At 34.6% G+C, this 16495-nt stretch overlaps 1 protein-coding gene across 1 annotated transcript in view; it reads right to left on the reverse strand.

The window, feature by feature from the left end:
* Positions 1-16495, reverse strand: part of LOC126747340 (uncharacterized) — a 79247-nt gene that overhangs the window by 51959 nt on the left and 10793 nt on the right. The window contains exons 2-3 of the mRNA XM_050455899.1: positions 7559-7700; positions 3134-3244 (exon numbers count right to left, since the gene is read on the reverse strand). Of these exons, the coding sequence (XP_050311856.1) occupies positions 3134-3244; positions 7559-7700 (253 nt within the window). The remainder of the gene's footprint in view (positions 1-3133; positions 3245-7558; positions 7701-16495) is intronic.

Raw genomic sequence — 16495 nt, forward strand, 5'->3', positions numbered from 1 at the left:
ATCTCAGCTATTAAAATAGCTACGACCTTGCGGATGGTCTCGTTGGATTCAGAACGACGAAACTAAGACAAAACCGTTGGAATTTTCCCGATAGCTCCCATAGAAGCCGAGATATCGACCTTCAAAGTTTGGAATTTTTCATTTTTCGGGTATACCCCCCCGTATCGAATTTTTTCACCAAAAATTGATTTTTGTCGAAATCAAACTAAGTATACCAGCGTCTTATTTTGGTCTCCTAGATTACGAAAACACCGGGTTATAACAGGATCCGAGCAGAACTAAGGATATGAGAGCACTTTGTAAATCCTGAAAAAGTCGTTTTCGACGTCTGTTTTTGAGGCCAAAAATTGGCATCAAAAATGCCATATCTCAGCTAATAAAAGAGCTACGACCTTGCGGATGGTCTCGTTGGATTCAGAACGACGAAACTAAGACAAAACCGTTGGAATTTTCCCGATAGCTCCCATAGAAGCCGAGATATCGACCTTCATAGTTTGGAATTTTTCATTTTTCGGGTATACCCCCCCGTATCGAATTTTTTCACCAAAAATTGATTTTTTTCGAAATCAAACTAAGTATACCAGCGTCTTATTTGGGTCACCTAGATTACGAAAACACCGGGTTATAACAGGATCCGAGCAGAACTAAGGGAATGAGAGCACTTTGAAAATCCTGAAAAAGTCGTTTTCGACGTCCGTTTTTGAGGCCAAAAATGGGCATCAAAAATGCCATATCTCAGCTATTAAAATAGCTACGACCTTGCGGATGGTCTCGTTGGATTCAGAACGACGAAACTAAGACAAAACCGTTGGAATTTTCCCGATAGCTCCCATAGAAGCCGAGATATCGACCTTCAAAGTTTGGAATTTTTCATTTTTCGGGTATACCCCCCCGTATCGAATTTTTTCACCAAAAATTGATTTTTGTCGAAATCAAACTAAGTATACCAGCGTCTTATTTGGGTCTCCTAGATTACGAAAACACCGGGTTATAACAGGATCCGAGCAGAACTAAGGGAATGAGAGCACTTTGAAAATCCTGAAAAAGTCGTTTTCGACGTCCGTTTTGAGGCCAAAAATGGGCATCAAAAACGCCATATCTCAGCTATTAAAAGAGCTACGACCTTGCGGATGGTCTCGTTGGATTCAGAACGACGAAACTAAGACAAAACCGTTGGAATTTTCCCGATAGCTCCCATAGAAGCCGAGATATCGACCTTCAAAGTTTGGAATTTTTCATTTTTCGGGTATACCCCCCCGTATCGAATTTTTTCACCAAAAATTGATTTTTGTCGAAATCAAACTAAGTATACCAGCGTCTTATTTGGGTCTCCTAGATTACGAAAACACCGGGTTATAACAGGATCCGAGCAGAACTAAGGGAATGAGAGCACTTTGAATATCCGGAAAAAGTCGTTTTCGACGTCCGTTTTTGAGGCCAAAAATGGGCATCAAAAATGCCATATCTCAGCTATTAAAAGAGCTACGACCTTGCGGATGGTCTCGTTGGATTCAGAACGACGAAACTAAGACAAAACCGTTGGAATTTTTTCAATAGCTCCCATAGAAGCCGAGATATCGACCTTCAAAGTTTGGAATTTTTCATTTTTCGGGTATACCCCCCCGTATCGAATTTTTTCACCAAAAATTGATTTTTGTCAAAATCAAACTAAGTATACCAGCGTCTTAATTGGGTCTCCTAGATTACGAAAACACCGGGTTATAACAGGATCCGAGCAGAACTAAGGGAATAAGAGCACTTTGAATATCCGGAAAAAGTCGTTTTCGACGTCCGTTTTTGAGGCCAAAAATGGGCATCAAAAATGCCATATCTCAGCTATTAAAAGAGCTACGACCTTGCGGATGGTCTCGTTGGATTTAAAAGGACGAAACCAAGACAAAACCGTTGGAATTTTCCCGATAGCTCGTATAGAAGCCTACATATCAGCCTTCAAAATTTGGGTTTTTTCGTTTTTCGGGTATACCCCCCGTATCGATTTTTTCCAGATTTTTTTTTTTTTTAATTTAAACTAACTATACCAGCGGTTTGTTCTCATCAAGTAGATCACGAAAATACCGCGTTATAAGGGAATCCGAGCAAAACTAAGGAATCGAGTATTTTTTCGACGTCAGTTTTGACCCCAAAAATGGGTATCAAAAATGCCATATCTTGGCTATTATAAAAGCTACGACCTTGCGGATGGTCTCGTTGGATTTAGAAGGATGAAACCAAGACAAAACCGTTAGAATTTTCCCGATAGCTCGTATAGAAGCCTAGATATCAGCCTTCAAAGTTTGGGTTTTTTCGTTTTTTTCGGGCCCCCCCCCCCCCCGTATCGATTTTTTTTTTTGAATTCGATTCGATCTAATTATACCAGCGGAATGTTCTTATCAAGTAGATCACGAAAATACCGGGTTATAAGGGAGTCCGAGCAGAACTAAGGAATCGAGTATTTTTTCGACCTATATAGAACTTTTCCGAATCAATGAATTGGAAGACGCAACCCAATTAAGTGGCCGCCAAGGTCCCCTGATTTAACCATTTCTGATTCCTATTTTGGGGCCGGTTCAAGCAAATTGTTTATTCCGAGCCATTACCAAATAACAGGGAATTAAAACAGAAAGAAAATAAAAAAAATAATTAAAACAAAAAATTACTAAAACAAAGAATTAGAGACGCTTGTAATTCAATTTCCATTGAAGAAATTAGAAATTCTTTTAAAATGTTTAGGAACGATATTAAAAACATGTTTCGACATTGAATACATTTAAAGTAAGTAAATAAAATGAAATTTTCAATTTTTTGTCATTTTTACGTATAAATTCGCTCAACCTGGAACACACTATATATGCTAGTCATTTTGCTACACTACATAGCGACTATATAACAAATTATGGTTGTTGGGAGCATGTTACCCTAAAAACTTATTCTCCTATTTCTTCTCATTAATCTTTGGCCCTCCTACTAACCAGATATGACTATCTTTAATAATTTGTACTGTCTTCACTGATGTCAAATTTATTGTGTTAAAAAGGTAAACTTTATAAGCCTTACATAGTGCGTGCACTAAGTAAGTGAATGTTTTATGCATGATGGTAGAAAAAAGTGTTAATGATTTTTGATCGTGACTTACCAAGATTTAGATCTAAAGCGGCCGCAACCCAAATGCCACTCAGCACCGTGTAAATCCATAGGAAAGCTTCGAAGTCCTGAGGTCTGATCACTTTATCTCTGGCATTGCTCACTACAAAATAGTAAAGAAAAAATCTATACAGCGTGTTCGAAAAATATACGGAGATATTTCAATGGGTGATTCCTTGATTTCCGGACCCATGTTTATGGAAACTTTTTCTCATATTTTTTTACCATTGAATATCTCCGTCTATTTTTCGAACACCCTTTATTAATATGACGAATTTATAACTAATAAATTTAGCAAATACTATTTCATATCGCCTGTTTCCAAGAAAACCGGCACAACTCCAAGAATAGTCAATTTTAAGTTGCTATGGTCATTATACTTAAAACAGCAAGAGTTATTTCCAGAAAAATCGGCATACGTGTATTCCGAATATTTTCCGCGGAGCGCGACTAGCGTGATCGTCCCATCTCCAAATTTTGTTAAAATAATTCCGGCAATAATGTCTCAGGTCAGTACGTTTTGTGCCATTTCTAAGAGACGCATCCAAACATTTTCGCGGAAGACCGTTGTTAAGGTTTACGTTAATTAAAACACCTGAATCGTTTTTGACAGACAGAAAAAAGTTCACGTTGTTGTCAACGACGAACTAACGCCGTCAAATAAGCCCTCCTTTTTCTTTACACATTAAGTGCATTTCTTAAATAAAGAAGTGGTTCACAATGGACTTGTTTGTTTAATTCAACTATAAAAAAATACAGTCCACAATTAACCCTTGCTGTTCCCAGCAGCAGAGACACTACACAATTTGGTGATCCAGCAGCGGAGCAGCAACAAAACAACCGTCATTAATCGAAAAGAAACGTTTTATTAAAAGTATTATTCGTGAAAGACCGTCCTAATTAGTGTTAAGCTAGTGTGTTTTCAAAAAAGAAATAATTATTGTGAAATTATTTAAGATAAAACCGTCACAATTAGAGTTGTGCCGGTCTGTCGCACAAATAGGTTATATTTTATATAGTATTTTAAAGAAAACCGTCATAAATTATCTAGTAATTTTTAATAGGACTCAATACGTTGATAAAGTAGATCCATTCTTGTCTTCTGACAATTTTTCGCATATTACTTTTAACCCTTTAGAGAAATTTTTCATCAAGTTCAAAAATACACTGAAACAGGTATCAAACACTTTAGAATTTCTCGGGACTAATAAGTTTAAGCTAACGCCTATCAACCCTTCCAGCCCCCTGTTATATGGCCTTCCCAAAATCCATAAGCAAGACATTCCTATTCCTCCAGTGGTGTCCTACTGTTATTCTCCATGTGATAAACTCATTTTACTTTCAATTACCAACTTTAAGAGTTCCTTTTCCATTAAAAATTCTTCACAACTAGCGGATGAATTAAAAGATCGGACTTTACCACCCGCAACCTTTCTAGTCTTTTTTCACGTCTGTAATCTATTCCCAAGCACCCCCCCCCCCCCCCCCCCCCCAGTGATTGTGTGTTGTTGGTGAGAGATCTGCTTAAGGACTGTTCCAGTATTTCCCAAATTCATATTGATAATTTATGCCTTTTAGTTGAGTTAGTTCTACAACAAAATTTTTTCCAGTTCAATAGTGATCTAAAAATGTTGCCAGTTTTTGATCATTTGTTAAGGGAATATCTTGATTTTAGACGCAGAAGGAGAATGCAGAGAGAGTTTTGATTTTAATAGTATCAGTGATAATCGCTTTAAAGAACTCTTTCGTGTGAATAAAGCACTCTTCCAGCATCTGTGCGAAGTTTTGAGACCTCATATACACCACCAGACACACAGGGATAAGGTATCGGTAGAACAGAAAATCTTAGTAGCCCTAAGGGTTTATGCAACTGGTGGCTACCAGAGAAGTGTGGGTGGAGATTTTAATATGGCCGTAAGCCAGACTAGTGCCCATAGGTAGGTAAAAAACAGTAGGTAGCATTTAGCACAAGAACATTAAATCATACTGTGAACTGAGTTTCGCAAAAAACGGACTAATGCCTTTTGTGCCGCCTTTTTTTGTTAAAAAGGAAATTTTAATTCACCTATTATTACCATAAATTTCTCTGTATATTAATTTTTTTATGTCTCATCCTATCTTTTATTTTTTTTTCAGATATATCCAGGAGGTTACCAATGCTATAAGTGAGCATCTATCACCCCAAAAAATCATATTCAAAATTAATAGAAATAGGGAGCTCTTCAAGCAAAGGTTTAATTTTCCCGGCATAATAGGAGCTATAGATGGGACTCACATAGCCATTTTAAAACCAAATGTGGATAAACACATTTTCATAAATAGGAAGGGTTTCGATTCTCTTAATGCATTAGTAATATGTAATGCAGAATTAAAATTTATATACACGTTCGGCGGTTGAAAAATTTCGAATATGATTTTTGCGTAATGTGTAAGAAGGAGACGGAGTAGAGCGAGAACAAACTTGGCTCCACCCTGGGCGGCTATCGCGTCGTCGTTGCGCTTATCAGTTCGGTTAAAGTTCGGTTGCAATTCCTCGCATACCTATGTACTTGTTAGCCTATTATGTTTACAATTTATTTCAACCATTGGTACGAAGACGGATACAGTAATAAAATAAAAATGGTTTTCACTGTTGATGAAAAGATTAATATGAAGAACTTGATATTCCAAGTCGTACAGTGCGTGATATTTTGAAAAGAAATAAGTACAAAGCCTATAAAATTAAAGACACTCAATAAATTTTTCCAGAAGATCAAATCGCTTGAAGATTTGTGAAACCTTAAGAGAAAAAATGGATCAAAATGACGACTTCACAAGTAATATTTTATTTACAGACGAGTCATCTTTTTCTCTTCTAGGTCGACATAATTCTTCAGTCGTGAGATATTGGTCTCGGGAAAATCTACATTTGAGTGTACCATTACGAACTCAATACCCGCAAAAGATAAATGTTTGGGCTGGTATTTTAGCCAATCACATTGAAGGGCCTTTTTTTATTGATGGTACCTTAAACTCTGAGAGATATTTACTTTCATTGCAACAAAATATTATACCCGCTGTACGAAACTTGGATGTTAATTTTGAGGAAATTTGGTTTCAACAAGACGGATGTCCCGCTCACAACGGTAGACAAGTGCAGTATTTAACAAACACTTTTCCTGAACGGCTTATTTCCGCAAGAGGTACCATACCATGGCCTCCGCGATCTCCAGATCTGACGCCTTGCGACTACTTCTTATGGGGCTATTTGACGGAAATTCTTTACCAACACCGACATGAAAGAGCCGTTAATTTGGACGAATTGCGACTTAGAATTATTAATATTTCTAGGTCCATTACACCTTAAATGTTAGCCAATGTACGTAGAGAATTTTACGACAGGCTGGGATACTGTGAAGCCCAATAAGGAGGTGTATTTGGACATTTTGAGTATTTTGAATATTTTACTTAATTAGAATTATCATTTTATTTTAAAATATTGTATTTAGTTTTCACCAAAGGTTTTTAAGATTTGAGCATATTAAAGTTGTTTTTTTGATTTGCGATTATGAGCACGTTAAACAACATAAATTTTTATTTTTCGTGTGCGCGTAAAATTCCAATACTTGATTCGAGGCTAACCTACCCACCTCCAAGCGCTTGCTAAATATCAGTAACATCACTGCGAGCAAGCCGAAATTAGGCTCGATGCACACGAGCGTCGCTATCGGTGGGAGGTTACCGATGCAGTCGTTCTCTGTCTACTCTCTATCTATTAGGTCTAATACATTAAAACTCTATAGCTTATTTTAACACTTTTAATCCTTAGCTTATAAGTTTCCTCGGTTCTATATAGATCCCTGATGATGGACATCTTATATGTCTGAAATATGTAGGATAGATGATTTTTCAAATAAATTTAGTGGAGGATGACCGAAACAATTTTAGTTACCCTTATTCTTTTTCTGTTTAATCTTTCTATGGCATTTTTGGAATTATTTACGATTAAAGCACCCTGGATGTTTGTGCATTAAGTATAACACACTACTTCATCAATTCCTACTGTTTGTGCAGTTCAAATATTTATTTAGTCAAGAAGTCTTTGGGAAAAATTATGTTGTTTAGTGAGGCAATGAATACCATATATAATTCTTAAGATATTTAGGTGCATTTGCCATATAACGAAGATAAAATACTATCCAAAAACTCACTAATAATATTAACTGCGTATTTTTCCAGCTTAAGATTAATCATTAGAATTCCGTTAAGTTGGCTTTTCCTATTTATATGAAAATATGCAAGTTTCCTTTAATTTGCATGGAATGAAGAAAAGAAGTCTATAGCTTGTATCAAGTAAGGAACATCATTTCTTAATCTTTTTAAGAAGGCTACCTATTGATCATATAAAATAGTATTTTCTACATCTAATTTTTTTTACCTAAGAAGTTGTCATATATAATCCTGGCAATGTATTGAGTGTAACTCTGGATATCCGATAAATCCTTTTTCGCAATAGAGGGGGTGGTTTGTTTCACCACAATCCCTGTGACCGATATGCCAAACCATGCTAGTCCTTGAATCTGGAAAACAATTGAAACGGGATTAAGCTTAAGCACTGATTTCAATCCGTAGTCTATTCGATATTATCTATTTTTTTTTACTACACTGTTATCGTTATCATAAATCAAAAAAATATTAAAACCTCATTCATGATATGATAAGTTGTCAGAAATTCGTAATACCTGCTTTTATTTATAATCACTAAAAATAGCAGCAACTTAATTTTTTTAAACTTAAGCTTATTGTTTTTTTTATGTTTATGACTGGATGGTAATCTATGTAAAGGAATTTTTATTGCAATTTAAGACTTATAGAGAGTATGCAAAAATAATGGAGCAGTAGTTATGTTATTTTCTGTGCAACAACTAGTTCTTGTAACAACTGGTTCTATTTCGCAATAAAAAGATGCTGAAATAACTAAATCAATAACTCTATCCCAACTGTTGCAACTTACTTTTTATATTTAGATTTCTCACAAAGCTTTCATGAAAATTAACTAGAAAAAACTAGTAGAACAGCTTTTACAGTAGATAGTAAAGGACAATATTAAATGACAACACTCCCTATGGGACTAAAAATTATTCCTAGCGCCATTTTAGCATTGAAACTATAGATCATAAACCATCTCTTATCATCCCTATTTAACATCTTTATGCTCATTAAAAGTTATTTTTTACATAATTAAGGCTACTATAGATTTGAGCAAATTTTTGAACTAAATTTTTCAGGCCAAATCCCGGATTAATAAATATGTGACAAGTATATTCCTTTCCTGGCAAAAATTTAAATTTGACAAAAGCGGGTGGAACTTTGGTGCCCAACGTATAAATATCTTTAATGGACCAGATTCCACGCAAATAGTATGAGAAAATAATATTTAATTTTTAGCATTGAAACTATAGGTGATAAGCCCTTACTTCTCACCCCTATTTAACATCCCTACCTTTATGAAAAGTTATTTTTTATATATTTCAGGCTACTATAGATTTGAACGAATTTTTGAACTATATTTTTCAGGCCAAATTCCCGAATAATAAATATGTGACAAGTGTATGTCTTTCCTGGTAAAAATTAAAATTTGATAAAAGTAGGTAGAACTTTGGCGCCCAACGTATGAATATTTCCAATGGACCATCATATTCCACGAGTATCCCTTACGCTACCCGATGTCACAATTGTGACTTCCTTATTTACTAGTGTTATAAGGATCAAAAAATGTTTAATCTGGGTGGAGAACCGTGCGACATGATTGTGAATAGTGCATTTTATAGGTGTGCACGCGCAAATCGTTTATTTTGCCGGGAGTCCATTCTTGTCATAACCTGAAAAGTTTCAGATTATTTTCAACAATGCCTCGTGCACAGTGCTGTGAATACCGTGGTAGTAGCAGCAACGTAAATTCTTGCCTTATCTGAGATAAGCTTTCGCGACCTAAGAAAAGTCTTTTCCTCACGACTAACTTGGGTGGTGCTTGTTTATAAAAGGGTAAGTTGAGCATAACTGATTTATAGCTTGATTTTTCTTCATATGCTTTCGTTTTGACTTTTTTGAGATATTTTTTGGCTTCTAATTGGGTAATTAACAAAATACATTAATTTACATCCTTTTACACAATGAGTGACACAGGGGGGGGGACGGATCCCCCCCAGCTAAACAACCAGTATCCATATCAAATGTAAAATCTTTGGGAAATATTCCTTGTAATTTTGTTATTAATGATACTAGTAAATGTGAGTTAAACGTGAACCAAATAGATCCAAGGTCGTCAGAGTCACATTCTTCAATAAATAACACAGTTTTTTACTCAAAAACAGATTCTGGTCCCTTTGTTGTTTACTTGGAATCTACAGAACAGGTTGGCTTCAATATAGGAAAATTCAATAATATTAAAATAGCAAGAGACATATTTAATTTAAATTTAACAGACATTAAAAAAATTAATAATAAAGGACTAAATAGAATATCCATTGAATTTACTAATTTTCAGTCAGCCAACGATTTTATTCAAAATAAAGTTCTTATAAATAAGGGTTACAAAATATTTATCCCATTTAACTTTGTTACATGCAAAGGAATTGTACGACAAATAGATACTGACATATCAGAGGATGAAATTATAAAAAGATGCAGTGCAAATGGAGATATTGAAATTCTTAATGTTAAAAGGTTAAATAGAAAAGTAATTAAGGATAAAACAACATCTTATGAACCCACAGGTTCCGTTTTGTTCACCTTTAAAGGTATCTTTCTCCCAAGATCTATTAATTTATATAGACTAGAAAGACCTGTCACAATATATGTTTCTCCAGTGACCCAATGCTATAGATGTCTACGTTTTGGACACACAAAAACAAACTGCAAGGGCCGGGAAAGATGTTTTAACTGTGGACTGGAGGAAAATCATTTGGATGATGCAAATGGATATTCATGTACCACAAAATGTTTCTTTTGTGAAGAAAACCATAAATCAATTTCAAAAAAATGTCCAGAATATATAGGACAAAAAAATATTAAGGAACTGATGGCTTTTGAAAATTTAACTTTCCATGATGCAAATGAAGCATGCAAAAAATCTTATATCACCAAAGGAGAATTTGTTTACAATCCAAGTGACTTTCCCAACACAATATTAAGAGACAAATCTCAGTACCCCCAAAATTCAACACCTATTACACCCTCCCAAAGAAGAACCCAAAACATGAACAATAGCACTATTAAAAGGGCATACTCTCAAGTTGCTACAGTTAATAACAATAAAAAAAGAATAGTCCAAAAAGGCTACGACAGAAAACTCCATGAAGAAAGCTTATTTTTTCCTAACTCTAGACCTAATAAATCCGATCCTGACCACACTTCTCAAATTCAAATCAATTCACAGTCTTTTTCGTGCTCAAATTCTTCAAGTCCTTCTCAAGTAACTTCTCAAAAGCCTATTAGTGCACAGCATAATTTCAATTTACCTTGTAACATGGAAACATGTATACAATTTGTTATGAATACAACAAATGATGACTATCTTGACACCCTAAAAAAACTCATATTATCCCGTCAAAACCCAGATCTAGAAATGGATCTGGAATTGTCAGACTATTAAATAAATACAATTAACACACAACATTTAATATCTCCCACACAGATATTTAAAATTAAAAAATTATTCATCAAATTCAATCTGAAAATTATACAGTGGAATATTCGTAGCATTAATTCCAATAGGGATAATTTGATATCATTAATTCATAGGGAATCACCAGATATTTTATTCCTAAATGAGACTTGGCTTAAATCACATTATAATTTTACTCTGCCAACATATAATATAATCAGGGAAGATCGACCAGATGGTTATGGTGGGATTGCAACCTGTATTAAAAAGAATATCATTTATAACAAATTAAAAACCTTCAACTCTGACTCAACCCAATATATTACCATTCAACTAGGTAAACTTTACCTTATAAATATATATGTCAATACTGATAAAAATATTACTACCAACTTATTGGAAGACCTAATACAGGGTGTAAACATAGAACAAACCATTATAATGGGTGATCTTAACTCACACCACCCTTTATGGGATGATTCTCCTGTCAACAAAGGGGGAAAACTAATTGCAGATTTCATCTCAGATAATAATTTGGTGGTAATCAATGATGGCTCATGTACATTGGTACAAAGTCCAAACTCATATACTAGTGCTCTTGATTTAACTATGGTAAGTGGTATATTGGCAGTAAACAGTTACTGGAAAGTCATACATGACTGTGCTAACAGCAATCACTACCCGACCTGTTTAGAACTAAACCTATCGCTAAAATTCAACGCAAGGAAAATTTTTACGGCACCTTTTATGGCCAGAAACCTTAATAAAGCGAACTGGCAACTTTATCATGATAATATAATACTAGAAATAGACGTAGAAGACCTTAATTTGACCTATAATGAATTAATGGACATCATGGATAGAGCGGCTGATATTGCTATTCCTACTAAAAAGTGTGGTGTTTCTAAGAACATTGGCAATTCGTGGTGGGACAAAGAATGTTCTACCTAGATCAAAGAAAGGAAAAATGCAATAAATAACTTTAATAATACCCCTACATTAGAAAATTACCTTACTGCAAAAAAATGCATAGCAACTACAAAGAAGAGGCTTAAAATTAAGAAAAAAGAAAAATTTAAGCTTTTTTGTCAAACACTCAACAGAGAGTCAAATATTAGTTATGTGTGGAATAAAATTTAAAAAATTTCAAATAATATAAATAATACTTCAAGCAACTATAATATCTCAGATGATATTAAAAAAGAAATTCTCCAAAGTATGTCTAGTGTGAATCTGGATCCCGATTTTGTTGTCTTGCAACCACGGGATGACAATAGTGTTACTCTATTTTCTTTAAATGAATTTAACAACGCATTAAGAAATAAAAAATTGTCCGCCCCTGGCATGGATGACAAAGCTTACCCAATGTACAAACATTTACCAATAAGAGCAAAATTAACTTTACTAAATATATATAATAAATGTCTGTTTGAGGGACATATTCCAGAGGCATGGAGAAAATATAACATTATTCATATTCTAAAACCAAAGAAAAACCCTATCCTCCCGGTAAATTATAGGCCTATAGTACTGTCAATGTGTGGCTGTAAGATCCTTGAAATCATGATTAAAAATCGATTGGAATGGTTCCTTGAAAACAGAAATACTTTCACACATGAACAACTAGGTTTTAGGAGGGGCAAGGGCATATATGATAATATTGCTTATCTCTCAAATTCAGTCCTTGAGGCCTTTGGTCGGTCTGAATCTGTCATTGCAGTATTTTTAGACATTAAATCTGCATTTGATAATGTTAATATATATAAATTGTATAATAAATTAAATCATCTTCAAATTCCTATTGAAATTAACAATCTTATTCATCAAATTATTGTGAATAGACTTCTATACAGCAGAAAGGCTGATGGCACATTCATGGGCCCATATCTAGCTACAAAAGGACTCCCACAGGGTTCTCCTTTGAGCACTATACTTTTTAATTTGTATATCTTGGAGCTATTTCAATTGAACTTAGATTCTGCAAAAATAATTGGATATGCTGATGACTTGGCTGTTTTTGTGAAAGGTTTCAATGTCAGTGTTATGACAAACAAAATAAATGGAGCATTGGAAATGATTAATTGTGTTTTAAAAGATAATGATCTCTCCCTCTCCGTCGAGAAGTGTGAAGCAATTTGGTTCACAAAGGGTAATCGCAAAAATCCCCCTCCACCTATACATATTGGCAATTATCTTATTGATTATAAACCCCATGTTAAATATCTGGGACATATTCTGCAAGAACATCTAAAGTGGAACATTCACATTGACCATATAGCTGATAAGGCTAAAAAAGCACTAAACATTCTGCGCGCTGTCTGTAGGGTTTGGTGGGGATCTGACCCTCTTACCCTGTTAACAATTTTTGGAGCAATGATTCGATCCCACCTGGACTTTGGCTCGATATTTTTAAAACCTGTAAACCAAAAGGGTCTAAATAAATTGAATGTAGTCTTTTTTGAAGGATTGCGAATATGCCTGGGCTGTATGAAATCGACTCCTAAAGCGGCTTTATTAGCGGAAGCGGCAATGGTAAACTTGGAGCAGAGACGAAAAACCTTGGCAAATAAATACATTGCAAGGTTGACCTCAATAACTAACCATCCTATACTAGAGATTTTGCAGAGAATCCGGAGAAAAATGATTACATTGCCAACTTACATTAACTCTGATAACGTTCCATATTTGATATTCGCCTTACAAAAATTCATTCCTTACCTAAACAGAATAAGTAAAGATACAAATTATGCATGCTATGGAATTGATTTTGATATACTAAACAATCCAATTAAAATCTTAGACTTAGGAATGAACAAGAGTGACACTATGTTAAAACAATATTTTCTAACTGCTACAGAAAAATTTAAAAACTCCTATATCTATATATACACGGACGCCTCAAAAAAAGATAAAAGATTAGGCTATGGGATATATATTCCGGACATAGACTATAAATTTTCATCTAGACTCCCAGACTCAATAAGTATATGTAAAGCAGAATGCGTGGCTATACACGATGCTGTAAAGGTTGCTTTAAATAAGCATTTGAAGAAAGTAATAATCTTATCAGACTCAAGAAAATTAATAAATATGGTCTATCAACCTCAAGCGATTTCTGGTCTATCAAAACCAAACAGTTAATTTCTCTAGCTAATAAGAACAATTTTGACATAAGAATTGCTTGGATTCCTGGACACTCGGGCATTCCTGGTAATGAGGTGGCGGATTTATTGGCAAGAATAGGTAAAGACCTGAATGTCCCTAAAGATGTGAAAGTGGATTCTATGGAAATTTTTAACCTGATCAAGAATGATATGAGTAATCTGTTTAAAGTATACTGGAAAACTTTAGTACATAGTAAGAACTATCAATACTCTAAAATACAAAATACTTTCCCAAAAACCAAATGGTTTTCAAATATACCTTTAAAAAATCGAAAATATATAACCACAATAATCAGATTACGGACGGGCCATTGTCTGACTAAAGAACATTTATATAAGCTTAAGATTAAAGATGTGGCTCTGTTGAAGACTTAAATCATCTCTTTCTGGAATGTCCTATAAATTACATTCCTTATATTGATCTGTATAAAGAATTTGTTAAAAGGAACTTCCCCACCCCCTTAACAATGTATACTGTTTTGTCTGAACCAAATGAGGAGTCAATTGATCTAATTATGTCATTTTTGAATATAAATCGAATTCGGTTATAATAGTTCTGCTCAACAATTCGTGTTTTGTCTATGTTTTCTTTTCCCGTAGAATCCCAGAACCTGTGATGTCTTATGTTTGTCCATACTAATAGACTTAATCACTACAAATGAAGGAGTACCACACAGTACTATAAAGGAAGTCTGAAGTAATTAAGTACAAGTCAGCGGTCCCGATTTGGTCCAGAGCCAGTCAACATCGAGGTCGCTCCAAATTGTGCTGGCAATTGCCTCGTTGCAGTGCCATAAAACAAGCAACAACAACAATGCCTCGTGCAGGTAAGTTATTATTTATTTATAGAATTTAGGGGAAAAAAGAAGTGCTTAATATTAAATAGGTATAATAAACTTCAATTAAGTGTATTGTTTTTAGAGATTGAAAATATCTTTAAAATTGTTGATTCCAAGAATGGTTTTGTTATATATATCATAATTGTGAACCACGGGAGTTACCGTGCTTTGGTTTTAATTAAGTTGGATACAATTAATTCTTTGTTACAGGAAGAAGTAAGGAAATTATTGATTTGGACCATCTAAGGGATGACAAGGAGGCATTGTTCCAACTTCTAGACGAATATGGGTCGGATTTAGAGCCCGAGGATGAAGAAGATGAGTTTAAAATTCACGAAAAGATCCCAATTGTAGCACCAAATGAAGTTGATAGCTCTTCATATTCAGAAGATGATTTACCCCTTATACATTTCCAGACTCTCCAGTGGAAGCATGGAAACTTTAGAAGCAAGGATTTTCCTGTAAAAGAGGACTATACTCCATCCATCGTAAAAACTCCAAACGAATATTTTGCTAAATATTTGGATGATGATTTTTTTGAGTCAGCCGCAAATTTCACTTCCCAGTATTTCTTGCAACAAAATGCAAAAGAAAACAACTTTACTTCTCAAGAAATAAAGAAATTTTTCGAAATGAATGCTTTGATGGGATGTATTCATCTTCCAAGGATACATATGTATTGGAATGGAAAATAGAAGTTCCCATTAATTGATGAGGTCATGACCCAACAAAGGTTTTACATGAGACGTGTAAATTTACATGTCGTTGACAATCTTAGCGTATCAGAAGAGGAACAAACAATGAATAGATTGTGGAGAATACAGCCGGTAATTAATTTGGTTCGCAATAGATGTAAAGCCATTGAAAGAAAAGACAGCTTTTTCTATTGACGACCAAATGATTCCTTTTTCGGGAAGATGTCCAGTTCGACAATTTGTTAAAAATAAACCTAGACCAGTGGGACTGAAGAATTTCGTTCTTACGACATCCGACGGACTGATATTGGATTTTGAAATCTACCAGGGCAATACTACTCCACTAAAAGATAGAGATTTAGGCTTGGGACCCTCAATAATATTGCGTCTAGCAGAAACATTACCTCAAAATAGTTACCTGTATTTTGACGGATAATTTTTAACTATTGCTTTGATGAACAATTTGACGAGTTTAAATATAGATGCAACTGCTACAATTAAGTCCAACAGAGTGAAAGGGATTGATTTTAAAAAAGACAGTTTAATGAATAGGGGAGAGTCAGAAGAAGTTATGAGAACCGATAATAAACTTTGCATTACAAAGTGGAAAGATAATAAATCTGTTTTAATGATCCACAGCTTTTGGAAGACAGCCGGAAACTGAGGTGCAAAGATGGAATAAAACAGAAAAAAAACATTCAGGCATAGCATGCCCAGCTGTTGTTAAATCATACAACGAAAACTTGGGTGGTGTAGATGTTTGTGACCAAATGATGGAACACTATCGATCTTTCTTTCGAACCCGGAAATGGACTCTTAAAGCCATCCTACATTTGTTCGACTTAGCAATAGTAAACAGCTGGATGGAGTACCGAAGGGATTGTTATAGTCAAAACCTTCGAAGCAAAGATATTATGGATCTTTTGGAATTTATACTTAATCTTGGGGAATATCTGAAGAGACTAGCGTTGAAGGAAATGAAATAAAAAAGAGAAGAATGCCTTCCAGTTT

The sequence above is a fragment of the Anthonomus grandis genome, chromosome 19, assembly GCF_022605725.1.
Source record: "Anthonomus grandis grandis chromosome 19, icAntGran1.3, whole genome shotgun sequence".
NCBI classification, from domain to species: Eukaryota; Metazoa; Arthropoda; class Insecta; order Coleoptera; family Curculionidae; genus Anthonomus; species Anthonomus grandis.